The following is a 22,530-nucleotide window of genomic DNA, read 5'->3' on the forward strand; positions in this document are numbered from 1 at the left end:
CGAGACTGCCTTTGTATCTGGGACTGGAAGTGGGATCATCTCCCCCTGGGGTAATGGGGCTTCTGGCTAGAGAGAACTGGAGCAATCCTCAAAAAACTCAGAAGCCAGAATAATCAGCTTCACAAGGGGCCATCTGCATAGCTCTCTGGTTGGGAATAGTAACAATTTATAATACCCTGGAGAGGACAGCAGGGTTCCTTCAGAACTCAGGATTCATTCATTCATTCATCCATCCATCCGTCCACTCATCTAACAAGCATGTATTGAGCATCCACTGTGTTCCAGGACCTGCGCAAGTTCTGCAATTAAGACCCAGTCCCCAGCCTTCACTAAAAAGTGAACATGGGGGGGCCATCTCAGTGGCACAATGATTAAAGTTCGCACATTCCACTTCAACGGTCCAGGGTTCGCCAGTTCAGATCCCGGGTGTGGACCTATGCGCTACTTGTCAAGCCATGCTGTGGCAGGCATCCCACATGTAAAAGGTAGAAGAAGATGGGCACAGATGTTAGCTCAGGGCCAGTCTTCCTCAGCAAAAAGAGGGGGATTGGCAGCAGATGTTAATTTAGGGCTAATCTTCCTCCAAAAAAATTAAAAATTAAAAAGTGAACACGGACAATTATAAGAATCAGGTGCTACAGAAGTCACTAAGAAGCAACCCATCTAGTCTGGGGCAGTGAAGGGGATGCAGGTGGGCACTAGGACCAGCATTACCTGGACTGAATACATGGAGGCTGGTGCTGGTTGGGGAAAGGGAGGCAGAATTCCTGGCAGACAGGGCAACACGTGATTACCCTGACAATGAAATCAGCAATGAGTGAAGTCACCCACACATACAAAAAACTTACCTAAGCAATAAGCAGTAAACGACTTCAAGGCCTATTAGCAATACTAGCATATCTAGGGCTGCAGTTCATCGGCAGTTCTAAAGAAAGACTGTGCCTACAAAGGGACAGTCAGCCACCCTGACAGGAGCAGAAGCTGTATTTGCCCTCTTGAAATTGTCACTGAATAGAAAAGGATGAAAATATGGCAGAAATATAGATCATGCCTCCGTGAGGTAGAGACTCCATTCTACAGATGAGGAAACTGAAGCTAATAAATTTAACCTGCCTGATTCCACACTCGTAACCACCATGCATCGCTGCCTCCCACAAGGATGAGGGCATCCCTTGTGCTGTTCAAGGTAGAGAAATGCTGACTCAAGGAACCTAAGCATTCCAACCATAGAGAAGACCTTATTGTACAGGAAGGATATTTCATCCAACCTTTCCAGAAATATATCCTCAAACCAACTAAGGCAGGCTTAAATCTTTCCCATAAACTCCTCCCTCAACCCTGGTGCCTCCCTCTAACCACCACCTTCCTTGCCTTCAGAGTCAGTCTTTTGGAAAGCACCTCTATGTTTCCTTCCCTTCCCTTATCTGATGTCCACTCCACCACTCCACTGAAGATACCACCAAAGATTCCTCTGATCTCTTAGCTGCCAGTTCCAAATGACATTCCATTCTTTATCTTAATGGTTCTTCCAGAAAGGCTACCTTTCAGTGTAAACCCATCATGGGTGGGTGCACAGCCCTTCCTCTAGACTCCCACATCCCCACACTAACCACACCGCATTAGAATGGTTTACATATCTGTCTCTCTCATCAGCTATGAGCTACATGAGGGTAGACTGGGTAACAGTCATCCTTGTATCTCCAGGGCCTGGCCCAGAACTAAGCAGAGAGTAGACACTCAAATTTCACTGGATGAATAAACAATCTCTGAAATCTGACTCCACTCTCATTGCCCTGAAATTTCCCTCGCCAAAGTCACCAGTGACCTCTATGTTGGTAAGTCCAAGCAACTCCACTCAATCCTTAACTAGCTTGACCTCTAGCAGACTGGCCACTGTTGGCCACTGACTCCTTCTCAAACTGCTCTCTTCTACCATCTCCCAGTTCCCCTCCTCTCTCTCTAGATGCTTCTTTTCTATGTTTTTGCGGAATACCTATCCCTCAATGTTGGTATTCCTCAGAATGCTATCCTAAGCCCTTTTCTCCTCCCTTTCTACATCCTGTCCCAAGATTATCTCATCTGCTACTGTGATTTCAATTGCCATCTATACACTAATGATTCCCAAAAGTATATCATCAGCCCAAGCGTCATGACTCCATAAAAAGTCATGTGTCACTTAACGACAGGGATATGTTCTAAGAAAGGGGTCATTAGGCAATTTCATCATTGTGCAAACATCATAGAGAGTACTTACACAAACGTAGATGGTATAGCCTACTACACACCTAGGCTATATGGTACTAATCTTATGGGACCACCGTCATATATATGGTCTGTCATTCACCAAGACGTGGTTATGTGGCTCATGAATGTACGTATGAATATCCAACCACCTACTGGACATCACCAGGCACAAACTCAACCTATCCAAAACTGACCCCGTCAAATTCTCTCAAACCAATTGCTCCTCCAGTATTCCCTCTGTAAGTAACTGGCATCACCCAAGTCAGAAACCTGGGCATCTTATCATCATTCAACAACCTCTACCCATATCTAATCAGTGTCCAAGTCTTAACCAGTCTCCTCACCTCCAAAACATAACTCTAGTCCAAGCACCATCATCTCTCACCAGACTAATCTTTCTAAAAAATCACAAGTTCTAAAATCTAAATCACAAATGTCACCCTTCTGCCTTAAAAGCCTGAAGAGGGTTTTCATTGCCATAGGAGAAAGCCTACTAAACTTAATACAGTTCGTGCGACAGATTGTATTTTCCAAAGATGTGTTGACAATATCTCCCATCCCACATGCTTTTCACACAATGTGACTTTGGCATTCCACCCAACAAGAGGTAGGGTCTGTGCCTCTACTCTTGAAACTGGATAGTCTTCTGTGAATGTTTCTACCTAGAGAGTATGGCAGGAGTGACACCATGTGACTTCTGAGGCTAGGTCATAAAAGGCAAGGAAAAATCCACTTTGGTTACTGGGATACTCATTCTTGAAGCCTTCAGCTGCCAAGTAAACAGTCCAACAGCTCTGAGGCTGCCATTATGTCAGGAAGCACAACATAGTCCGTGTGATCATGACCACAAGGAAAGGCCCTCACACGACTTGAAGAAAAAAGATGCCCAGCTAGTCCCCATCTTCTTCAGCACTCCCCTGTTCCAGCTCCTGCCACCATCTGACCACAACCACATGAGAAACCCTGAGTCAAAACTGCCCCACTCAGCCCTTCCCAAATTCCTGAGCCACAGAAACATGAAAGAATAAAATGACTATTGTTTTAAGCTTCTAAGTTTTGGGTGATTTGTTACATAGCAATAATAACTAGAACAGCTTATAACAACCTATCCTCCAACCTCCATTTACTTCTGCAGGCCAACTCGCAACCTTCCTACCTTAAACACAACGCTGCCGCTCGCCCTAAACTCCCTTCAGTGTCTCAAAGATACCCTCCTTTCTTGTCCTCAAGTTTTTATACATTCTGTTCTTGCTGCTCTGAGATGCTCCTCTTCCCTCTCTACTCTTAGTTAATTCTTCATCATTCAGGTATCAGCTTAAACTTTATTACAGAGAGTTCTAAACTCCTAGATTAGTTCAGGTCTCCTCCTGTTGGCTCCCTGTGCCTCACAAATCACAACACTCATCATAATCCATTGTAATCGTGTTGTATTGCCCATCCTGCCCCCTTCAGCATGCACATGCACACACATGTGCATATGCACACACACACACTGAGAGCTCCATAAGGACAATGACCAGTGTTAGGAACTGCACTTGGCTAGTGCTTCAGGAATATTTGTTGGATGCTCAATCTCCAAGCTTGAATCCTTAGCATCACCTCTAAGAGCTCCCACACCTCCCCCACATCCAGAAGTCCTAGAAATTCCACCTTACAACTATTTCTTTATCCATCCCCTCATCTCCATTCCAAAGGCCCTGCCCACAGTGCAGGCCTTCACTACCATTCATGTGGATTCAGGTTTCAGCTTCCTAAACCGGTCTGCCTACCTTCCATCTCCCACTTTTTCCAAAAACATTCTCCACATGGCCACCAGGGTTCTTCTTCCAAGTAAATCTGATTTCACTTCCCCACTTAAAATCAATAGATTCCCCCTGCTTTCAAGATAAAGTCTAATCTGTTTAGGCCCCATGTAAAACCCTCCTTGAGCTGACCCTGGGTTACATTTCCAGTATCTGCCTCCTCGGCCCTGTCCCACCCCACATTCTAGCCATACCAACTACCTGGAATTCTCTGAACATTCTGTTTGCCTTTTGGCACCTCCACACAGTTTCACATGCAATTTCCTCTGAGAGACGTCCTAGGATTTAGCTACCTATCTTTTCAAAATTCAGTTCAGACATTGTATTCTCTGTATCATCTTCCTAAGCTCTCCTCCTGAGAAGAAAGTTGTCTTGCTTGCTCCTATGGCACCTCTTTCATACTTGTTATATTGCATGACAAATATTTGGTTTTGTTCTTTGTTTTTGTTTTGTTTTGTTTTTGAGGAATATTAGCCCCGAGCTAACATCTGCTGCCAATCCTCCTCTTTTTGCTGAGGAAGACTGGCCCTGAGCCAACATCCGTGGCCATCTTCCTCTACTTTATATGTGGGACGCCTGCCACAGCATGGCATGCCAAGCAGTGCCATGTCCACACCCGGGATCCGAACCAGCGAACCCCGGGCTGCGGAAGCAGAATGTGCGAACTTAACTGCTGTGCCACCAGGCCGGCCCCCAATTATTTGTTAATATGTCTGTCTCCCTCACAGACTATGAGTTCTTGCATGGCAAGGGCCACACTTTATTTTTCTTTGCTTCTCAGCACTAACTAGAATATTTAGCACCTAGCACATAGTATGCCCTAAATGTTTCCTGAATTAAAGTTCTACATTAAAGCCCTTCTCTTGCTAAATCTGAAGGTTTAGCCTAAGTCCTCACTTTGTGCATGGGTTTATGGCATATCTTTGAGACAACTCTGGTAGAGTGAAAAGTCCACCAGACTTGTGTTTGAGGCTGGGTTCAATTGCTGCGTGACCTTAGGCCAGGTGTAGTGACTGTCTGCTTCCAGGCTCCTGTGAGAATGAAATGAGATTCACTGAAAACCACAAATCACGACTCAAGTGTAACGTATTGATGATTATTATGTTTAAAATTACTCTCTCTCTGGGCTGCTTATAGGACTTCATTCTCTATGTCCCTCTGAAGTTATTAATGATAGATCTGGAAGAAGGTTCAGAAGGGCACCAAGACTGTAAGAATTTAGGGACATGTGATTCATGAGTTTCTTCCTTCAGTCATCGTTTAATGAGCACCCGGTACAGGTCAGATGCTGAGACCTGTGAGGACAGTCTGTCCAGATGCTTCCTACGCAGCAATGTCTCCTTTATCAAGCCATAACTGCTCAGGAGAAAACCAAGAAGAAGGAACAGGAAAAGGGCTGTAAACAGCCAAGAAAGATCATAATTTTAAGCATAATAATCATCGATATGTTACAGTTACAGTTAAATCATGATTTATGGCTTTCACTGAATCTCATTTCATTCTCATGATAGCCCGGGGGTAAACAGTCACTGCACCTGGCCTAAGGCCACACAGCAATTAGATTGAACCCAGCCTCAAACACAAGTCTGTGCATTTTTCACTCTACAGAGTTGTCTCAAACATACGCCATAAATCCATGCACAAAACTCTGTGTCTTTTATTCACTGGGGAGCCACGCAGACTAATCATAACTGTGCACGTATTCTTACAAGGGTGTACATATGTGCGGATGTGTATGTGGGTGTACAAGAGTTTGAGTAAGTCTCTGTTCCCAAATTAGAAGCAGCAAAATAAAAAGGGGTGACTGATGGAAGTAGGCACATGCCAGAAGCAAAGAACGACTGCTGTCAGAGATGACACAGATCAAAAAAATAAAACCTGATAAACTAAAGTCTGAGGCCACCGAGGAAGCAAACATTCATCCCCACCCGAGTGGCCTGGGAAGGCCTCATAGTCATACAAGAATTGAGATTTGCAATGGTAACCCCAAGTCACAAAAAGAAATGTCAAGTTATGAAGGAAAGCAGACATATCATCGGTGTTAAAGACATTCCAACAAAGATGCTTAAAATAATAGAACTCTGGTGTTTAAAGGGATGCAGCCAACTTGGAAATTTACTTAGATGGAATAATCCTTACCCTACAAAAGGTTTGTAACTATGTACTCACATTTGGGGGGACCCGGAGACCGACAGATCCTAAAATTAGTTTCACTAGTAAGTCAACCTACCAGATCATCTGTAAATGATGCAAGAGAAATTACAGATCACATTTAGGACCTCAGGGGAAAACTCCCTTCTTGCAACACAAGGCAGTGCCTTCCACCCTTCCCTGACTGTTGCCATGCGTGACAAACATCTCCACACACACAAAGATGAGTCTGAGCCACACACACAGACCCACAAAGCACAGGAGGACCCCAGAGAGGACAGCCAGCTCTCTGCCCAACAGTAAAAACAGGGAGGCTGGAGAAGAGGCTGAGGAGTAAAATGGGGCAGTGGAGAAATTGAAAGAAAAAGGGATATGAGGCTGATTGGAGAGGGGTGATCCAGAAAGCAATTGCACTGGTACAAAATTCTTCCTGCGCCCCACTGCTGCTGGGGCAGCTGCCCCTTAAACTGACAGAATTTCTGAGCTTCTCCACAGCTAGGGGGTGGGAGGAGTCTCCAAGGCCCCAGGGTCTTCCAGGCTGCCAGGGGATTTTTCCAGAACAGAGCCACCTGAGGGGTGGAGCTGTAGAGGATCAGCCCCTTGGTAGCTCCAGTGCGGCTCTGCTGAATGTACAGATTTAAATATTTATGAGACGGAGAAAAAGTCAAGGTGGATTGAAAGGACAGTTTTAAGAATCTAGCCCACAGAAAAACTCAGGCAAATGCAAAAGGATATTCACTAGAGCACTATGGGTAAGACTGAAAAACTGGAACCAACTTAAATGGCCACTAACAGAGGACTGATTAGTTAAATAAAGAACTCATCCTTAAAATTAACATGGAATTACATGACGCACTTAAAAAAGTAGATCTGTACGTAGAAAAGAGTTCTGGGGAGAAAGCAAGCTGTAGAATTATATGTGTTCTATGATTCTATTTTTGTAAAACGTAGAACAGAACTATGTCAGAAGGAGCAAGAAAAAATCAGGAAGGGCACGCAAACTGCTAATGGTGTTTACAGAGGGAAGTTGGGGGAAAGATAAATTGCTTTTTTTTTTTTTTAACACTTTGGTATTGTCCCAATTTTTACACAAAGCACACATTAATTTAATAACAAAAGCCAAAAAAAGTGTTTGTCAAAGCATTCCTTTCCATCTCCTTCTTACTGGCTGACTGGACTCACATCCTGACTCTGCCCAGGGCTCCACCCCACACCTCCTGCCCTAGCCCCACTTACAGATGCAGGCAGCAGCCAGCAGGCGGCCGGCAGCATAGGGGGCGAAGCAGCTGGGGAAGAGGGGCTGCACCATGTAGTTGGCAAAGGTGATGGCAATGACGGCCTGGCTGGTGGGCTCGATGATGAGGAGGGAGGTCCAGAGTCGGATGAAGGCAAGAAGTCCCCCGAAGGCCTCGAGGATGTAGGCGTAGCTGGCTCCAGATTTCTTAATGGTGGTGCCCAATTCCGCATAACAAAGGGCCCCAAAGACAGAGAAGAGGCCCCCTACGGCCCAGATGATTAGGGAGAGGCCAAAGGAGGCACTGTACATGAGCACGCCCTTGGGGGAGACAAAGATGCCCGAGCCAATCATGTTCCCCACAATCAGGCACACGCCATTGAGCAGTGAGATCTCCTTCTTCAGCTTTACCTGCTCAGCCCCTGGGCTGGCCTCGTCGGCTAATGGGGAGGCATCGCTCTCATGCTGGGAGGCCACTTGATACTTAACACCGTCAACCATGGTGGAGGAAGAGAAGAAAGACTTCACCAGCTTCCTGGCATTGCCCTCTAAGGAAGAAAAATGAAGATATATAACCATCGTTTGGAGGGGTGGTTGGCAATTGCTTAGAACTCTCTCCCACAGGGGCCAGTATGGGCAACCTGTCCACTGCCCACCATTTCAGAGACCTCTCTCTTGCCTCCCACCTCCCATTGACCTCTTCTTCTCCAGCTGGCTCATCAAAATGACCCCAACTTGAATTGTTGAGGAAGGCACTCATTCCCCAAAGAGAAAGCATCTGTTTCCCATCGTTAGGCTGGTGCTGCCCACCTGATTTACAAAACAGAAAACAAAATCCTCGTTTTATCTGAGCCTGCTGTGATATGAGACAGGAATAAGGGCAATTTGACAGTTCCCAGGTATAACCATAACTATTTGAGCCTACATTTTTTAGCCTTACCCCAAAAAAGTCTGTCTTCCCTCCAATTTCAGTATACCTGTCACCTGTGCTGAGATGCAACCTTAGGAACCAACCTTGCAGGCAGCTAATCTGTGGGTTCTCCTTACCACACTGCTCTGTCCCCGAAGGACTCCAGCTCTGAAAAACTTCAAGACTTCAGATCTCTTGCTGGAAACCCCAACCGTTCCCTCTGCTCAGGGAGCATCCCCTAACAACCCTTAGGTGAAATCTCCAGCCCAAGCAGCCCTACCCCACCCTGAAAGAAAACAGGTTAGGCTCCTCTTTTCATTGCTTTTCTGTCCCCAGACAACTTTCCCAGTCCCTAGTACTCCAGGCCTACTGTCATCAAATCCCTCACTTCAGCATAGCTGCATCGCCAAAAACAGTATGAATGAGATAAGGGCAATCCAAATGCACAGCCCAACCTAGAGGTGATTGGAGGCAGCTGATGGCCGCTCCCCACCCAGGAGTTGCTACCAGAGAGACAGCACCCAAAGCCGAGGCAAAGAAACAGCTGAAGCGGGCAGCTGATGCTGGGCACCGCAGAGCAGGAGACAGCTGAGAGGGAGACAGGCAGGGCTGAGGGGGAGGGTGGGAAGCACACTCACTCCCTGGCCCTGGGGTCAACAGGTTCCCGAGGTGGCCAGCGGCAGTCACAGGAGACGCAGCCTCGCGGAACTATGGTCTGCAGGCTCTTCCTTTTCAGCCAGCAGTAAAAGGAAAGGCGAGGCAAATGCTTATGAATTTCAGTCAAATCAAGAAGTCAAGAAAGGCGGAGCGGGAGGGAAGAGGACAGGAGGGTTAAGCAACTGTCTGGGTCCAAGGTTCACTGGCCCTTCACATCTGCAAAAGGGGTGGCTAGGAGCCCTTGGCTCAGCACTTTCTGTGATAAGATGACGCTCTCAGGAATCTCCTTTGTCAGCTCTGCTCCAGGACTGAGGGCCCAGAAGAGAGGAGGGTAAGCTGGGTGCAGTTTCTACAGCTTTAGGGAAGCTGTCCTTCAGCAAATTAACTGAGGACAGGGCGGTGGCTGAGAAAGAATGCACAGCCCTCTCTCTCTGTCCTCCAGGCCCCACCCTAGCCCACTTCTCTCTCCCCCACAAACAAGAAAGGCAGGAAGGTTGCACACAAAGGCTTGTTCACATGCTGAGATTGGAGGAAGTGTAACTGCTGTCCCTCCACCCCGTGACTGGGCGTCCTGAGACAACTCTGACACTTCCCCACACAGAGTGTGGGGTAGCTACCCCTACACTTGGGTCATTACCCCAAGGGTGAGCCTCAAGCTACTTCCAAGGAAACAAGGTTAAGAAATATGACTCAAGCCACTGGCTGCATCCCCATCCGACTTACATGCCCTTTTATCCTTAAGAAAACATACCAGGATCTTTGGGGTAAGCACAAATTACAAGTTCACTCCAATTTCCTAAAAATATGGGGAATAAGATTTCATTGGGCTATCCTGGACAGACAGGCCTAGAACAGACAGAAGTAGTTGAGCAATTTTTGGAAATCACATAGAGTATTCTATCTTAGTCTACTTAAATCTGGTATTCAGGGTCTCTTTTACCAACAGAAGAAATACACCCTATCCATTCTGAAATCCAACTGTCTCTTCTCACACCCTTCCTAACTCTCTTTGGTTATTCTACAACCAGAGAAAGAAGATCTAAAAATCCCTGGGGTGTCCTTATCTCTACCCTACATCCTCCCATTCTAGCCCCTTAAACTTTTTTTAAACCAAGCAAGGGATTCTGGTGCTAGCCTTCCCAGAGATCATGCTTCTCTCAAGCGACTCTCACAAATGTCTGAAATCCATCCAGAGGAGACTGTCCTTTTCTCCCAGCTCCCCCGATACACTCGTATGACGATAATAGCTGTCATTTATTGAGCACTTACCCGGGCCAGACACACAGCTAAGCACCTAAATGCCTTATCTCACTCAGTTCTCCCTGCAGCCCCTTAAGGCAGGCACTAAGTCACGTGCCAGGGTCTGACCTGGGAGGAAGTCGGGGAGGCTCAACCACAGAGCCCAAACTCAGAACCGCACTGTGCTCTCTTCCCAACCTCCCCGGTCTCTAGGCTTTCCTCTCAGACGCAAAAGCACTTCAGATGGCTCCCTAATGAATTACCTGGGGGAGGACGTGATTAGATTAAAAGGAAAGCTGCTGTGTCCTTCCGCCTGAAGCCTGGGCTAAAGGCTTCAGTGGAGAGCCCATCCATCTCCTTCCTGGCTGTTCCTCCCCTTTCTCATCCCTTTGCAGAGATGAGAGGCGATCACAACGCCTTGGCAGCGCTGCTATTGCTAGGGAGCCCACTTCTAAAGCAAACAAAAACACACGGAAATACATCATCACGCTTGCCCTTTTAAGACCAAATTTACTGGCACCATGGGGTGGGTATGTGTCGTAATGGGATGCAAAGAAAAGGAATGAAGGAGGGATGCAGGAAGGGGAAACCATGAGGGGAAGTGGGGAGAGAAGTGTTCAGGGTTTAGTTCCTGGCTGGTGGTATCTCAAAAATTAAGTCCTCTTCACAGAGTCTTGAGATAAACCCACTGAGGGTGAAGCCCACACTCCAGCAAACAGCATGCCCAAGCGGTCTCACCAGGAAGTGCTGCGAGCGGAAACCTGCTAGCCTAGTCTTCAGTCAGCCCATGCAAACTGGGCAAGAGGAGGCTGTCCTTCACAGAAAAGATGCCCCCTCTTTTCTCCCCACTGCCTAGCACCAGCAGCCATAGGCAGGAAGGCAACATCTTTGGCAGCTCGCACTCCATCCTGAGACCCTGGCTCTCAGAGTAATGCTTCCACCCTTCAGACAGCCTGGGACCAGCAGGACCTCTCCTGAAGGGCTCTCCGCCCCAGGCTTTAAAGGAGAACCTTGCAGAGTCCGGAACCGCGGGAGATAACAGCGTTTCTGATATGCAGCACCCCTGTCTTATTCCTGTCTGAGGTGCATTCATCTCTGAGGACCTAGTGGAGGTTACAGGACACACACTCATCCTACAGACAGCCTGTGGGAGAAGTTTCAGATTCAGGGCTCCAGGGAACACAGTGAGCAGGGCCCCCAGCATGCAGTACCTGGCATAGCAGGCAGTGGAGCTCCTCGCCCTGACTCCACCCGTGAATGGCAACACCAAAACACACTTCCTCCAGGAACCAGCACACAGTTCAGGGTCTTGGCTCCTCAGTCAAGCTCAGGGAGCTAAATGTGAGAAGACACTTTCTCCCGCAGAGACCCTATGTCCTGCCTTGCTAGCTCCAACTGGTCTGTCCTGCCTTCTCTATCAACAGAAACAAAAAACAAAGACTCTGGTACAGCTAGATTTCCCCATCACCCCAAGCTGGAAGCTCAGCTCCTCCCTCCCCAGTTCTCCACCATTTGTTTTTCTATATTCTACCCTGGCTACAACAGTCCCTTTAAAAAAAAAAAAAGTGAAACAAGAATTGTTTACTCCTGTGATGAGGGCTTCCATTAATGTGGGGCTGAAGTCTCTGGGCAGAGGACTCTGCCTAGAGAGGGCTGGGGCTGGGACCAGGAAACAAGAGGCTCTTGGGTCTCTGTTCAGCCAATTTTCAGGACACCCACTCCATCCTCCTCCTGCACTTCCCCTCTCACCCACTGTCCCTGGTCTCCCACCTCTTACCTGTCCCGTGACCTTTGGGCAGGTTCGAGGAGGAGGGGCTACCAGCACGCTTCTGCTGCTGCTGCTGCTGCTGCTGCTGCTGCGAGTGTGGGGGAGAGGCAAGTGCTAGGAAGGGGAACCCGGGTATGGCTCAAGCTGCAGCAGCTGTTGACTCTGAGGAACAGAAAAGGCAGAGGGTGACGGGGACCGAAATGGAAAACAGGAAAACACATGTGTGACTCTAGCCGGCAGTGGGGAGGGGCCAGGGGACGGGCTGAAGCTAGGACTGCCTGGTTAGACCCAGAGGACCTTGACGCCTGCCTTGCTTCCAGGCCCCTTCTCCACTGAGTCTCAGCTCCTCCTCCTCCCTACCTCAGCCCCTGAGCCCCCTCGTGGCCCCACAGTTGCTGAGCACTTAAGCTCTCCCAGCAACTTTCAGTGCCCTCCTGATGCCCTTTACAACTCTCCACTTCCCCTCATTCTGTTTCCTAGGCATCTCCCACTCACATGTTGTCCTTGGTCCTGCGGAGGCCACAGGATTCATGGTTAGGGCCATGGAATTCTGCGGTCCCATCTCAAGAGTCTCAGTGCCATTTCAGTCTCTATGTAAGGCAATGCATGCCAAAGAGGCAATGCATGCCAAGAAAGGCCACTTGGGGAGTACAGCCAAACGCACACGAGAATCCTAAGCAAGCCCACACATGGCTCAGGTCCCCAATTGGTTTAGGTGATGTGTGTGTTGTCAGGTGAGAGCCAGCCAAGGGGACTAGAGCAAGCCTTCGCATCCTGGGCAGGCTGATGCATTGGCACCCCTTCAAACCAGGATTATGTAAATGTCTAGTGGATGTTGACATAGTAGAGGTGGGGGAATATTGATTTTCTCTCAGAATAAGAACGGTAAGCCTCATTCTTTCATTCAAAATTAGAGCTTATTACATGGATTCATTAAATGCAATTTTCTGAAGCTGACAATTTCTTGGTAGGCATATTAAACCATTTAAAATATAGACCATAGCATAAATCTCTCTCAAGGAGTGGCACTTCACAGTGCATGGCGCATTTTCAGAATTCCAGCTGTGACTGCTGCCTTTAAGCAACTACCAGCTGGCTGGTCTGAGGGCTACACCTCATAACTTGTACCTGCACCAGCACACTGTAAAATTATTCTAGAGACCGGTGGTCCAGAAAAGCAGTTATCAAGGATTCTGTCAGTGGATGGGAGCCAACTTACTACGTCACCAAGACACACAGACAGACACCAGAACTCATTGGCACCAAATGTCTGAATTACCCTAGAGATAATTTAGTGCCCTTTTAGACCCGGCTGCTGCCCAGCTGGCCTGTCCCTTAATCCTACTCTGGGGTCAGGTCCAAGTTGTAAACGAGGGAAGTCCTAGGAAGACAGCCCTAAAACTGCCCCTGTTGGTGTGGCCCCTGCTCTCTCTCCACTCCAGCCACACTGGCCTCCTTGCTGTGGCCACACAAGCACACTCCCACCTCAGAGCTTTTGTAATTGCTGTTCCCTCTGCCTGAAACATTCTTCCCCTTGATATTGCTCACTCCTTCACTCACTCCACTCGGGTCTGTGCTTAAACGCCATACTATCAGAGGCCTTCCCTGAGTCTCTGAAGGAGCAACTTCTCCCCTGGGTCAGTCTCCATCTCTTCACCATGCTTGACTCTTCACGGGCACTCACTGCCACTGAGAGTTTGTTTTTTTGTCACCTCCCCCACTAGAATGCAAGCACCCTGGGGAGCTTTATTCACCCTATATCCCCAGTACAGGGCATAGTGAACGGTCAAGAAATGTTTGCTGAAGAAGAAATGAATGAACAATTCTGTTCCTCCTAGACTGATTTCCCAGCTAGCTGGGCTCCGGCAACGTCCTTGAACTTGCCCTTCAGGCCCACCTACGCAGTTGCAGCTCTGGCTTCTAAGCAAGGAGTATTTGGAGGTATTCATTCTTTTTGATAGTAATGGGTTGGAGGCGTATATTTTCAGTTTTACTGGGAGGCCTAGAATGGTTTGAAATGGACCTTTGTTTCATTAATGGAAAAACAAAGACAAAAAGGCCCTCACCTAACAAGCTCTTGGCTGCTCCGTCCCACACCCAGGCTCTGGTGACCGGCTTGGGTACAGCGAGAGCAAGGGGCGATGGCCGCGAAGGAGCGACAGGGCAGAAACGGCAGAGGGGGGCGAGCGCTCAGGTTCACGCAAAGGCAGGTGGGTTCAAGAGGAGTGGAACCGCAACCCCTTAAACGTGAACTCTTCCGGGAAAACTACCACCCCCTCAGCTCTGCCCTCCCCGGCGATCTTCGCCCCTTCCCTACACCCCTCTCCGCCCCCGCCCAGGCGGCTCCCGGCGCTCACCTTTGCCCCTCTCTTGCACACTCCCCGCTCTCCAACCTCCACCCTCGCTTTCCCAGGCCGGCCCCTTTACGTCGCCTGGCCATTTCCCCTTATTGCCCTCTTTCTCTCGGGCCTCGGTTCAGTGTCTGAGGCCCGAAGATCTCGCCTTCCCAAACCAGACCCAGCCATCGCACGCCCTCAATGCCCCTCTGAAGATCTCGGTCTCCCTTGATGTCCAAGTCAGCCTGCGGAGGCCGAACCGGCTGTGCCTTGGGGGAGCAGGACCCGACCCCACCCGGCGACCCTTCCGTTCCCTCCACCTGGCCAAGCAGCCCCCCCGCCCCTCCTCGCTCCAGAAGTCGCTAGAGGAGGGGGTCGTGGCGGGTGCAGGCGAAAGACGCAAAGGTCCCAGAACCTAGAGGCCCCGCAACGCGCTCCCCTGCCCTCTCCTGCTCAGGCACAGCGGCGCTGCCCCCGGGAAATGAAAACGACCGCGGATACCCTGAGATGCGTCCTCCGCCCCGGGAACGCTCAGCTTCCTCTTCCCTCCCTCCCAATCCAGCTCGAGCTGGTGGCCCGACGGGGGTCTGGGCGAGAGCCCTAAACCCTGGCAAACTCGCCTACAGCCCCGAGACGCACGGCTGAAACTCGGGAGGGACTCTGGACTGCAAAGCCCCAGGAGGGAGGGGGAGAGGGAGCGGCGCCCGCTTGGAGCCAGGGGAGGGGTCTCCCGGAAGGGCGTCTCCTCCACCCGGGGTTCTCAACTCCCCGCCCCCTCGGGGGAGCTGTTGCATCAGCTTCGAGATTTCAAATTAAAGAAGGTGGTCTCCACCGGCTCAGGAAGATGTCGGGCAGCAGATCCGCCGCCAGGAGGCAGCACCTAACCAAATATGTCCGGGCTGAGTCTTGCCAGGGAGGCTGGAGTCCCCCAGGCACCTTTCGTCTGAAGAGTGTAGTGGCAGCGTGGACCCAACAAAAGAGGGAGTTGCTGGGCTAGTTCAATAAAAGAGATCTGGAAATGCTTCACCACGTTTTAAGACTAAAAGATGACTTGTAAATAATACAATTTCCTTTTGTATACCTTTTGGATAGTCCAGCTTTGGCATTTTTTAAAGCCAACATTGCCACTCCGCAGAGATTCACAAAGAACCACCCACCTTCAAGATGAGTCTGGGTGGAAAGGCATACAGCTTAAGAGACTTCCCAGCTGCCAGGCAAGAAAGAGAGTGTAGGCTGAAGTCATAATTTACCCATCTTGAAGCTATGTCACTTAACACAGGATTTAGCCTATACCCATTTAGCAGGGATTTGACGGCCATGGTAAAAGAAAAGGAATATGTTACAATAAATTAGGTAAGTAATAAGGAAATAATATGCAAAGCAATGTATTGTGTGAGTGGGTGGTTAGCCTTCAATTCACACACTTTTTGCATGGGGGTGACAGTGATTTGGTCCTTGAGCTGTCCTAAGGAGGAAGATAATGAAGGAACATGAAATAAGGCACTTCCCAAATAGTTTGCTCTTCCTCAGCCTTAGAATTTGGTCACAAGCATGCAAAAAGGGGAAGAGGTTGCAAAATGAGATGGGTTTTGCTCTCCAGAGTCAGCTTCACTCATGTTCTTTCTCCAGCATCATCATTATTCATTACAACAGTTAAAAAAAAGCACCTAATTTCCCAGAGCAGTGCACTTGTACAAAAGTTACTGTATACAGACCTGACAGAAGGATATTGGGATAAACATATTGGACCAAAACCGTAAGTGAATAACAAAGAGCAATATGAAGCATCAGGAATCGGAGCTTCATGTCTTTCCTCTCTTACTTAAACTCCTTTGCCTCTCAAGGGCATCATCGCCTATATTTGGCTTTAACATTTTAACTCCACACTTTGCCAGATGAAGTCCAAAGGTTGAAACACATCTAGTTAGGGATGATGAAGCTGCTTTCCTGTGGCTCATGAGTCTGATGAAGTCATTGAGGAGTGCTGTCCAAGTGCCAGACCTCTCTTGCAACAGTGTTCCGTGAGGTCCCTGAGAATGCTGATGATGTTAGCTGTCAGCACTAATGCTCTCTCTCAAAATCTTAACCCATATTTCCTGCTATTTACAACCCATGGATTGTCCCCCTGCCACATCACACTAACCACGTCAAAGACTGAACTTGTCTTCCTTCCAAAGACCTTTCTCCTCCCAGATTTCCCAGTTTCCTGATCAAACTTCCCATCCTGCCCCTGAAGTCCTCCAGCTCTGGCTGACTCCCACAGCTATTAAATTATTTCATGTGTTCACTTCTGCATGTGGAGTTCATATTGTCCACATTATTTGTCCACCTTAATGCATGTGCCGTTTTTTATGATTTTGCAAATCAGTAGTGTCCCCCTAGTGTGAGAGCTACTAGAAAATAGGAGTGTTGCTGCTTCAGTTCCTTTATACAGTGTTGGTGGTAGTGCCAGGCTATCATCTTTCCTGTCAATCTTGAATGTTGACACTGAGGTTATTTTTCCAATCCTCGGCTTCTACCCTTGATTCCCCAACTGTAAACTATGTAATGGGATCCAGTGCTGTCTACGTCAGCTGTCTATCTCAGAACCAGCCAGAGGCATATGGAGCCAGGTTTGGGAAGATGTCACTCCATTCTTACTGCAGTTGTAAAACAATAAATCCATAGCCATATTTTGGTGCAATTACCTGAAGATTGCACTCTGTACAATGATTCCTTCCTGGACTGTTTTACCTACTTCTTAGGTTTATTATGAAAATCATATGAAATCATTTATATGGAAGTGATTTGTTTTGATAAGTGAAAATGAAGAGTATGAATGTAAGATGGTTAACGGTACTCTTGTTTTATTTCCCTTGCTTAGTTTTTTGGGTCCATCTGCCAGCTTATAGCCAAGGTTCTTTTATTCCCATCCCTCTGGTTCAGCTTTAGCCTATACCATTCTTACTGTTATCTAAACAGCTGCTTTTGCTTCTTAAACCAGGATCCACCCTTCCCCCCTTTCAAAGCACAGCTCAGAGCCACCTCCTGTGGAAAAACTTCCCAGTCTTGCAAAAGGAAATGATAAACTTCCAGATAGGCCATTACACCACTCTCTCAGGTTGCCCTAGTCAGCATGTGTTTAAATGTCTAGCCTGGCACACAGTAATGGGCACTTTTGTAGGAGCTTCCCCATTTATAAAGCACTTTCACTTACATTATCATTCTTAAAATGTTTTTGCAAATGTGATATATTAAGCTTTTCTTTTAATGAAGAAATTAAGGATAAATGACTTCATGAAGGCAATTAAGTGACAAAAAAGAGGGAAGGAGTCCCAGATCTGGGTTTGCCATTTACTAGTACCTACCTCACAAGGTTGTTGCAAGCATTATATTAGACAATGTGCAGTGGTAGCTCTTATAAAAATGGAATCAGATCTTAGCTCCAATACCTCTTCCTCAAGAAAGCCTTCTTTTAAAAAAGTTACAACAGAGGCCTGCCCAGTGGCACAGCAGTTAAGTTCGCAGTTCCAATTTGGCAGCCCGGGATTCACCCGTTGGGATCCCAGGTGTGACATGGCACTGCTTGACAAGCCATGCTGTGGCAGGCGTCCCACATATAAAGTAGACAAAGACAGGCACAGATGTTAGCTCAGGGCCAGTCTTCCTCAGCAAAAAGAGGCGGCTTGGCAGCAGACATTAGCTCAGGACTAATCTTCCTCAAAAATAATTAATTAATTTTAAAAAGTTACAACTATGTACATGATACATGTTAACTAGACTTATCATGGTGATTATTTCACAAGAGGTGCACATATTGAATGATTATGTTGCACACCTGAAAATAATATATGTCAATTATATCTCAGTAAAAAAAATCTACATTAAAATTACATTTTATAACTACGTTGGTATAAAGATGAATATATTCATTTTTTTTAAAGCCTTGACAGCCTGCTCTAGGTCAGGTTCCATTATACGCCCCCAAACAACGCGTACCTCCCTAAGCAGCTCTAATAACCTGTGCGACTACTCCATTACTGCCTTCCCTCTCTTCCCTGGGTGCCCTCTCAGAATAGTGACCATGTCTGTTTTGCTCTCCACAGAATCTCCCGCGCCTAATACAGTACTTGGCACATATAAGCTCTTCAGTTTTATTGAATAAATGAGTGAGCACTGAATCCCAAATGTTCACTCACTCTAGATTTGACCCAGGGTGGGAAAAACATGTTAGAGTGACGCAGGAGAAGGCAGAATGACGTAACGTGGACGTTACTCCTCTGAGATAAAAATTACGACAAATTTCAAAGCTGCGGGGAGTTGTGGGAACACTTCAAAATGGTTCAGTGTCGGAAGACACGACTTCCACTGAGAAGGTAACAACCACTGAGGACTCACACACAGAACGACGGTTCCCGGCCAAAAAACCGGGTCCCAGTTGCGTCCCTCTCTTCCGTACGATGACCCAAGATGGCGGGGCCCGTGATTGAAAGCCAGATTCAAGATGGCGGCTTCCGGCTTCCCCCGCAGCGTCGCACGTGGCCAGCGAGGCCACGCCCACTTCCGGCTCCTGGGCCTCAGCATGGCTGCTTTGGGTACTCTGCTCTCGAGTAAGTGGATGTAGGCTCGGTGGGCTCGGGAGCCCGCGGGGGCTGGCCCGGGACCCCTGAGCTGGCTACACGGCCTCCCTCCCAACTCTACTCTGTTTTCCCAGCAGGTGTCCGGAGGCTGCACTGCAGCCCGGCGGCTCGGGCGGGCAGCCAGTGGCGAGTCCAGTGAGTGCCGGTCTGGGGGGAGCCGGGGCGGGGGGGGGGGGCCAGAAGCTGGGCTGAGTCCTCACTGGACTGTTTTTCTCCACCTAGCCAGGGCCTAGCTGCCAACCCCTCCGGCTACGGGCCCCTGACGGAGCTCCCAGACTGGTCTTACGCGGGTGAGCGCTGATCTGACAGTTAACTCTACGTTGGAGATTTTCAGCCAGAGGGAACGCCCCTGGACGGAGTCGGGGGGTGTGTCCGAGTGGACAGTGTATTGAGCTTTGTATTTGGAGTTGCGGGGAAGAAGTCCCATTGTTTATTTTGTAAATTAAACTACGTCTATGGAAAGTGAGGCTAGACGGGATCTTTTTGGCTTGTGGGGGTAAACAGAAGTTAATTCTGACCTGGGGCGCCCCACAGAAAGGAGCGACAAGACTTTTACGTTTCTCAAAGGGGATGTTGTTTTTAAAAAGTTAGGGAGAACCGCCCTTCTGTGTGATGAGAACATTGTTGAGAATTTGGCACCAAATGCAGGGAAAACTCTTTGAAAGGCTGCCTAAGTGAGCGTCTCAGAGGGAGGGGTGGAAGGGTGAGGATTGAGGCTGGTGGGCTCCCTTCAGAGAAGTCTCCTCCCGTGACTTTAAAAAAAAAAGAAAGAGAAGAAAAGAAATATTAGTCTCAGAAGGGAAGGACCTTAGAAAAGTTGAAGCCACTTCCCACTCCCCATATTGGGAGTCCAGTTTACAGGTGGGAAGATTGAGGCCTGTGATCACTAGCTAGGTAATAGCAAAGCCAGGACTAGAACTGGGCGGCCAGGCCCCCTTCAACAGCACAGACACGTGAGTGTTAATACCCTGTTGAATTCTCCAGGAGTATGTTCCTGCTAATCGGATACTTGGTGGCTGAGGAGGATGGTGAAGATTTTTTTCTACTTGTTATTTACTGTAGGAAGCCTCGGATCTCCTTGAACTAGTATGGGTAATTGAAAACACCTTGGAATTGATTTTTTTTTTTTTTTTAAGATTGGCACCTGAGCTAACAACTGTTGCCAAAAAAATTTTTTTTCTGCTTTTTCTCCCCAAATACCCCCAGCACGTAGTTGTATATTTTAGTTGTGGGTCCTTCTAGTTGTGGCATGTGGGATGCCAACTCAGCGTGGCCTAATGAGCGGTGCCATGTCCTCGCCCAGGATCCGAACCAGTGAAACCCTGGGCCACCAAAGCAGAGCCAGTGAACTTAACCATTTGGCCTGTGGCCGGCTCCTGAAATTGATTCTTAATCCAGGCTTCTCTACTTGGTAACTTTGTGGTCTTGGACAAGTTACTTAATTGTATCTTTTCAGTTTCCACATCGGTAAAAGAAGAATATCTATCTCCTCTGGTTTTTGTAAGGATAAAATGAAACAACCACTGTAAAGCACCTGACATACACAATATTGGTTCCCTTTCCTGATAAACAGTATTTATGTGTCTTGCCTTCAAATTTTTTATGATTTGCTTGTATGCTTACACTACGATGAAAACTAGCAATACAGTCCCTGATCCCAAGGAACTTAGTCTAGCTGGGAAGACAAAGCATGGACATTTTAAAAAATCAAATAATAATACTTCAGTGCTCTGCCCTTTTCGTAAAGGATTTGAGATGGCTAAATAAGGCTAGAAACAATAGTACAATAAATGTCCCAAGGCAAATAGATGAATATTAAATGATTGATATGTGCTTTCAGAAAAGAGAGCTGACAGTGGAACTCTAAGAGAAGAGTTTCTGGGACAGGTAGGGCTTGAGGTAGGCCTAAGGATGAAAATTTGCCTGGAAGGAAACGAAAGTCATTTCATTATGGAGTGAAATGGAATTTAGGAAGGACTCAAGGTGAGTAGAGCAGTGATCAGATTGCTCAAGTGGAGGGTTTCTGAAGATAAAACAAGAGATTCAGCATTGCAAAGGACCTTGAATTCCAGGCTAATGAGGGGTAAGTGGAATAGACTAGGTACATGCCAGGAGCTTATTCTTGGTGGTTCTGGCATACCTCCCCCTTGAAGATGAGGGACGTGTTTTAGGAGAATTAAGTTACAGTGGGTGTGAAATGGAAGAGAGGAGCTAGAGATTGCTGCTCCTTCCCACTCCCATCACAGCGCTTTCACAAGGTGCTGCAGGCCATCCCTAACCCTTACCTTCTCTCTCATTTCTATCTGCAGATGGTCGTCCTGCTCCTCCAATGAAAGGCCAGCTTCGAAGACAAGCCCAGAGGGAGAAGTTTGCAGTGAGTGGCTAGAGCCCGAACCAGGGCAACTTGTGTGTAAATGGAGGGGAAAACTTTAAATTGGAATTTGTCTTGAGCTGTGTTGGCACCTAAGCTAACATGTACCCCTCACACCAAGGTTTTAACAGTACTGTGAGAAGGGAGGAAGAGAGTGGGGCACTCCTAGGGCAGGAACCAGTAGTAGACATTCTGCCACACGTTTTGCTGCCTTCCTCCTGCTTCCCAACCCAGGACCTCGTCCCACCCCTTCCCCAGTCAGCAGTGTCGTTTTCCAGCTGAAATCTCTGACTTTGATCTGTGAGTGAAAGGATATATGGTGCAGATCTCAAGCCACAGATGTTATCCACATTGTTTTCCTGTCTGTTTCCCTGTCTGTTTCAGAGACGAGTGGTACTGCTGTCACAGGAAATGGATGCTGGATTACAGGCATGGCAGCTCAGGCAGCAGGAGAAGTTGCAGGAAGAAGAAAGGAAGCAGAAAAATGCTCTTAAACCTAAAGGGGCCGCGCTGCAGAGCCCTCAACCAAGTCAGTAAAAAGCAATCCCTGTCTCCCCTCCCCAGCCTCTCTGGCTTTCTTTTCTATCACCTAGATGCCTCATCCCAGCCAGAAGAGAGCCTTTATGTTCCCCATCTGTCTTCAGAGCAAAAGGGCTTGGACAGCAGGAAGAACAGGCTGTAAGATCACTGCGTGCAAGGGTTGGCTCCGAGCCCTCATCCCTGGCTCCATTCCAGTTCAGCGGAATCTTGCTCTGGGATATTTGGTCCCTCCGTTGCAGGCCGCAGGACTGGCCCAACTAGGCGCAGTAGCTGCTCTGCGAACATGAAAAAGGGGCAGCAGTTTTCCTGGTTTTAGCCAGGCATTCAAGCCTTGAACAGCCTATACACAGCTCAGGCCATGTGCAATTATGCATTTAATAAATATTTTGATGAAAAAGTCTTTCCAGCTGAGGTCCATTTCTTGGCAAGCAACTGGTGTCAGTTTTCCTAAATCAGATACATGGCCCAAGGGGATACCACCACTGGGAAGGCTGACATGGGAAGACCGAGACTTGGATGTTGCATGTTGTGCTAAAGAGTTGGATCCTGAGGTTTCCGTGGTTCTGACTGAATTCCGGAAGTTGGTTGGAGAGAACCCAACTCCAGTTTGTGTAGGGGAGCCCTGGAGGTGCTCAGCCCCCAGTCACTGTTAGATAGGT

General features: G+C 48.0%; 2 protein-coding genes across 13 annotated transcripts in view; one reads left to right on the forward strand and one right to left on the reverse strand.

Annotated features, from left to right (window-relative positions):
- SLC7A7 (solute carrier family 7 member 7) overlaps positions 1-22,530 on the reverse strand; it is a 58,462-nt gene that overhangs the window by 15,760 nt on the left and 20,172 nt on the right. The window contains exons 1-4 of one of the 9 annotated variants that reach the window (XM_070240763.1): positions 18,721-18,808; positions 12,015-12,167; positions 11,449-11,651; positions 7,434-7,979 (exon numbers count right to left, since the gene is read on the reverse strand). In XM_070240763.1, coding sequence (XP_070096864.1) covers positions 7,434-7,979; positions 11,449-11,455 — 553 coding nt within the window. In that variant the 5' untranslated portion in view covers positions 11,456-11,651; positions 12,015-12,167; positions 18,721-18,808. Of the gene's footprint in view, positions 1-7,433; positions 7,980-8,979; positions 9,382-10,500; positions 10,718-11,448; positions 11,652-12,014; positions 12,168-12,500; positions 12,762-14,071; positions 15,031-18,718; positions 18,857-22,530 lie in introns of those variants that run through there. The other 8 variants (XM_023621970.2, XM_070240770.1, XM_070240782.1 and 5 more) reach the window with 8 other exon arrangements.
- Positions 18,633-22,271, forward strand: MRPL52 (mitochondrial ribosomal protein L52). Of its 4 annotated transcripts, none has more exons than XM_005613738.4 (6): positions 18,633-18,930; positions 19,035-19,095; positions 19,183-19,250; positions 21,270-21,334; positions 21,716-21,860; positions 21,976-22,271. In XM_005613738.4, the coding sequence occupies exons 1-6, from the start codon at positions 18,825-18,827 to the stop codon at positions 22,011-22,013; spliced, it is 483 nt and encodes a 160-aa protein (XP_005613795.1). In that variant the 5' UTR covers positions 18,633-18,824; the 3' UTR covers positions 22,014-22,271. The 4 variants fall into 4 exon arrangements, with proteins under 4 accessions (XP_005613795.1, XP_005613797.1, XP_005613796.1 ...); XM_005613739.4 differs by having other exon boundaries at positions 18,635-18,930; positions 19,038-19,095; XM_005613740.4 differs by lacking the exon at positions 21,976-22,271 and having other exon boundaries at positions 21,716-21,871.

The sequence above is a fragment of the Equus caballus genome, chromosome 1 (assembly GCF_041296265.1).
Source record: "Equus caballus isolate H_3958 breed thoroughbred chromosome 1, TB-T2T, whole genome shotgun sequence".
NCBI classification, from domain to species: Eukaryota; Metazoa; Chordata; class Mammalia; order Perissodactyla; family Equidae; genus Equus; species Equus caballus.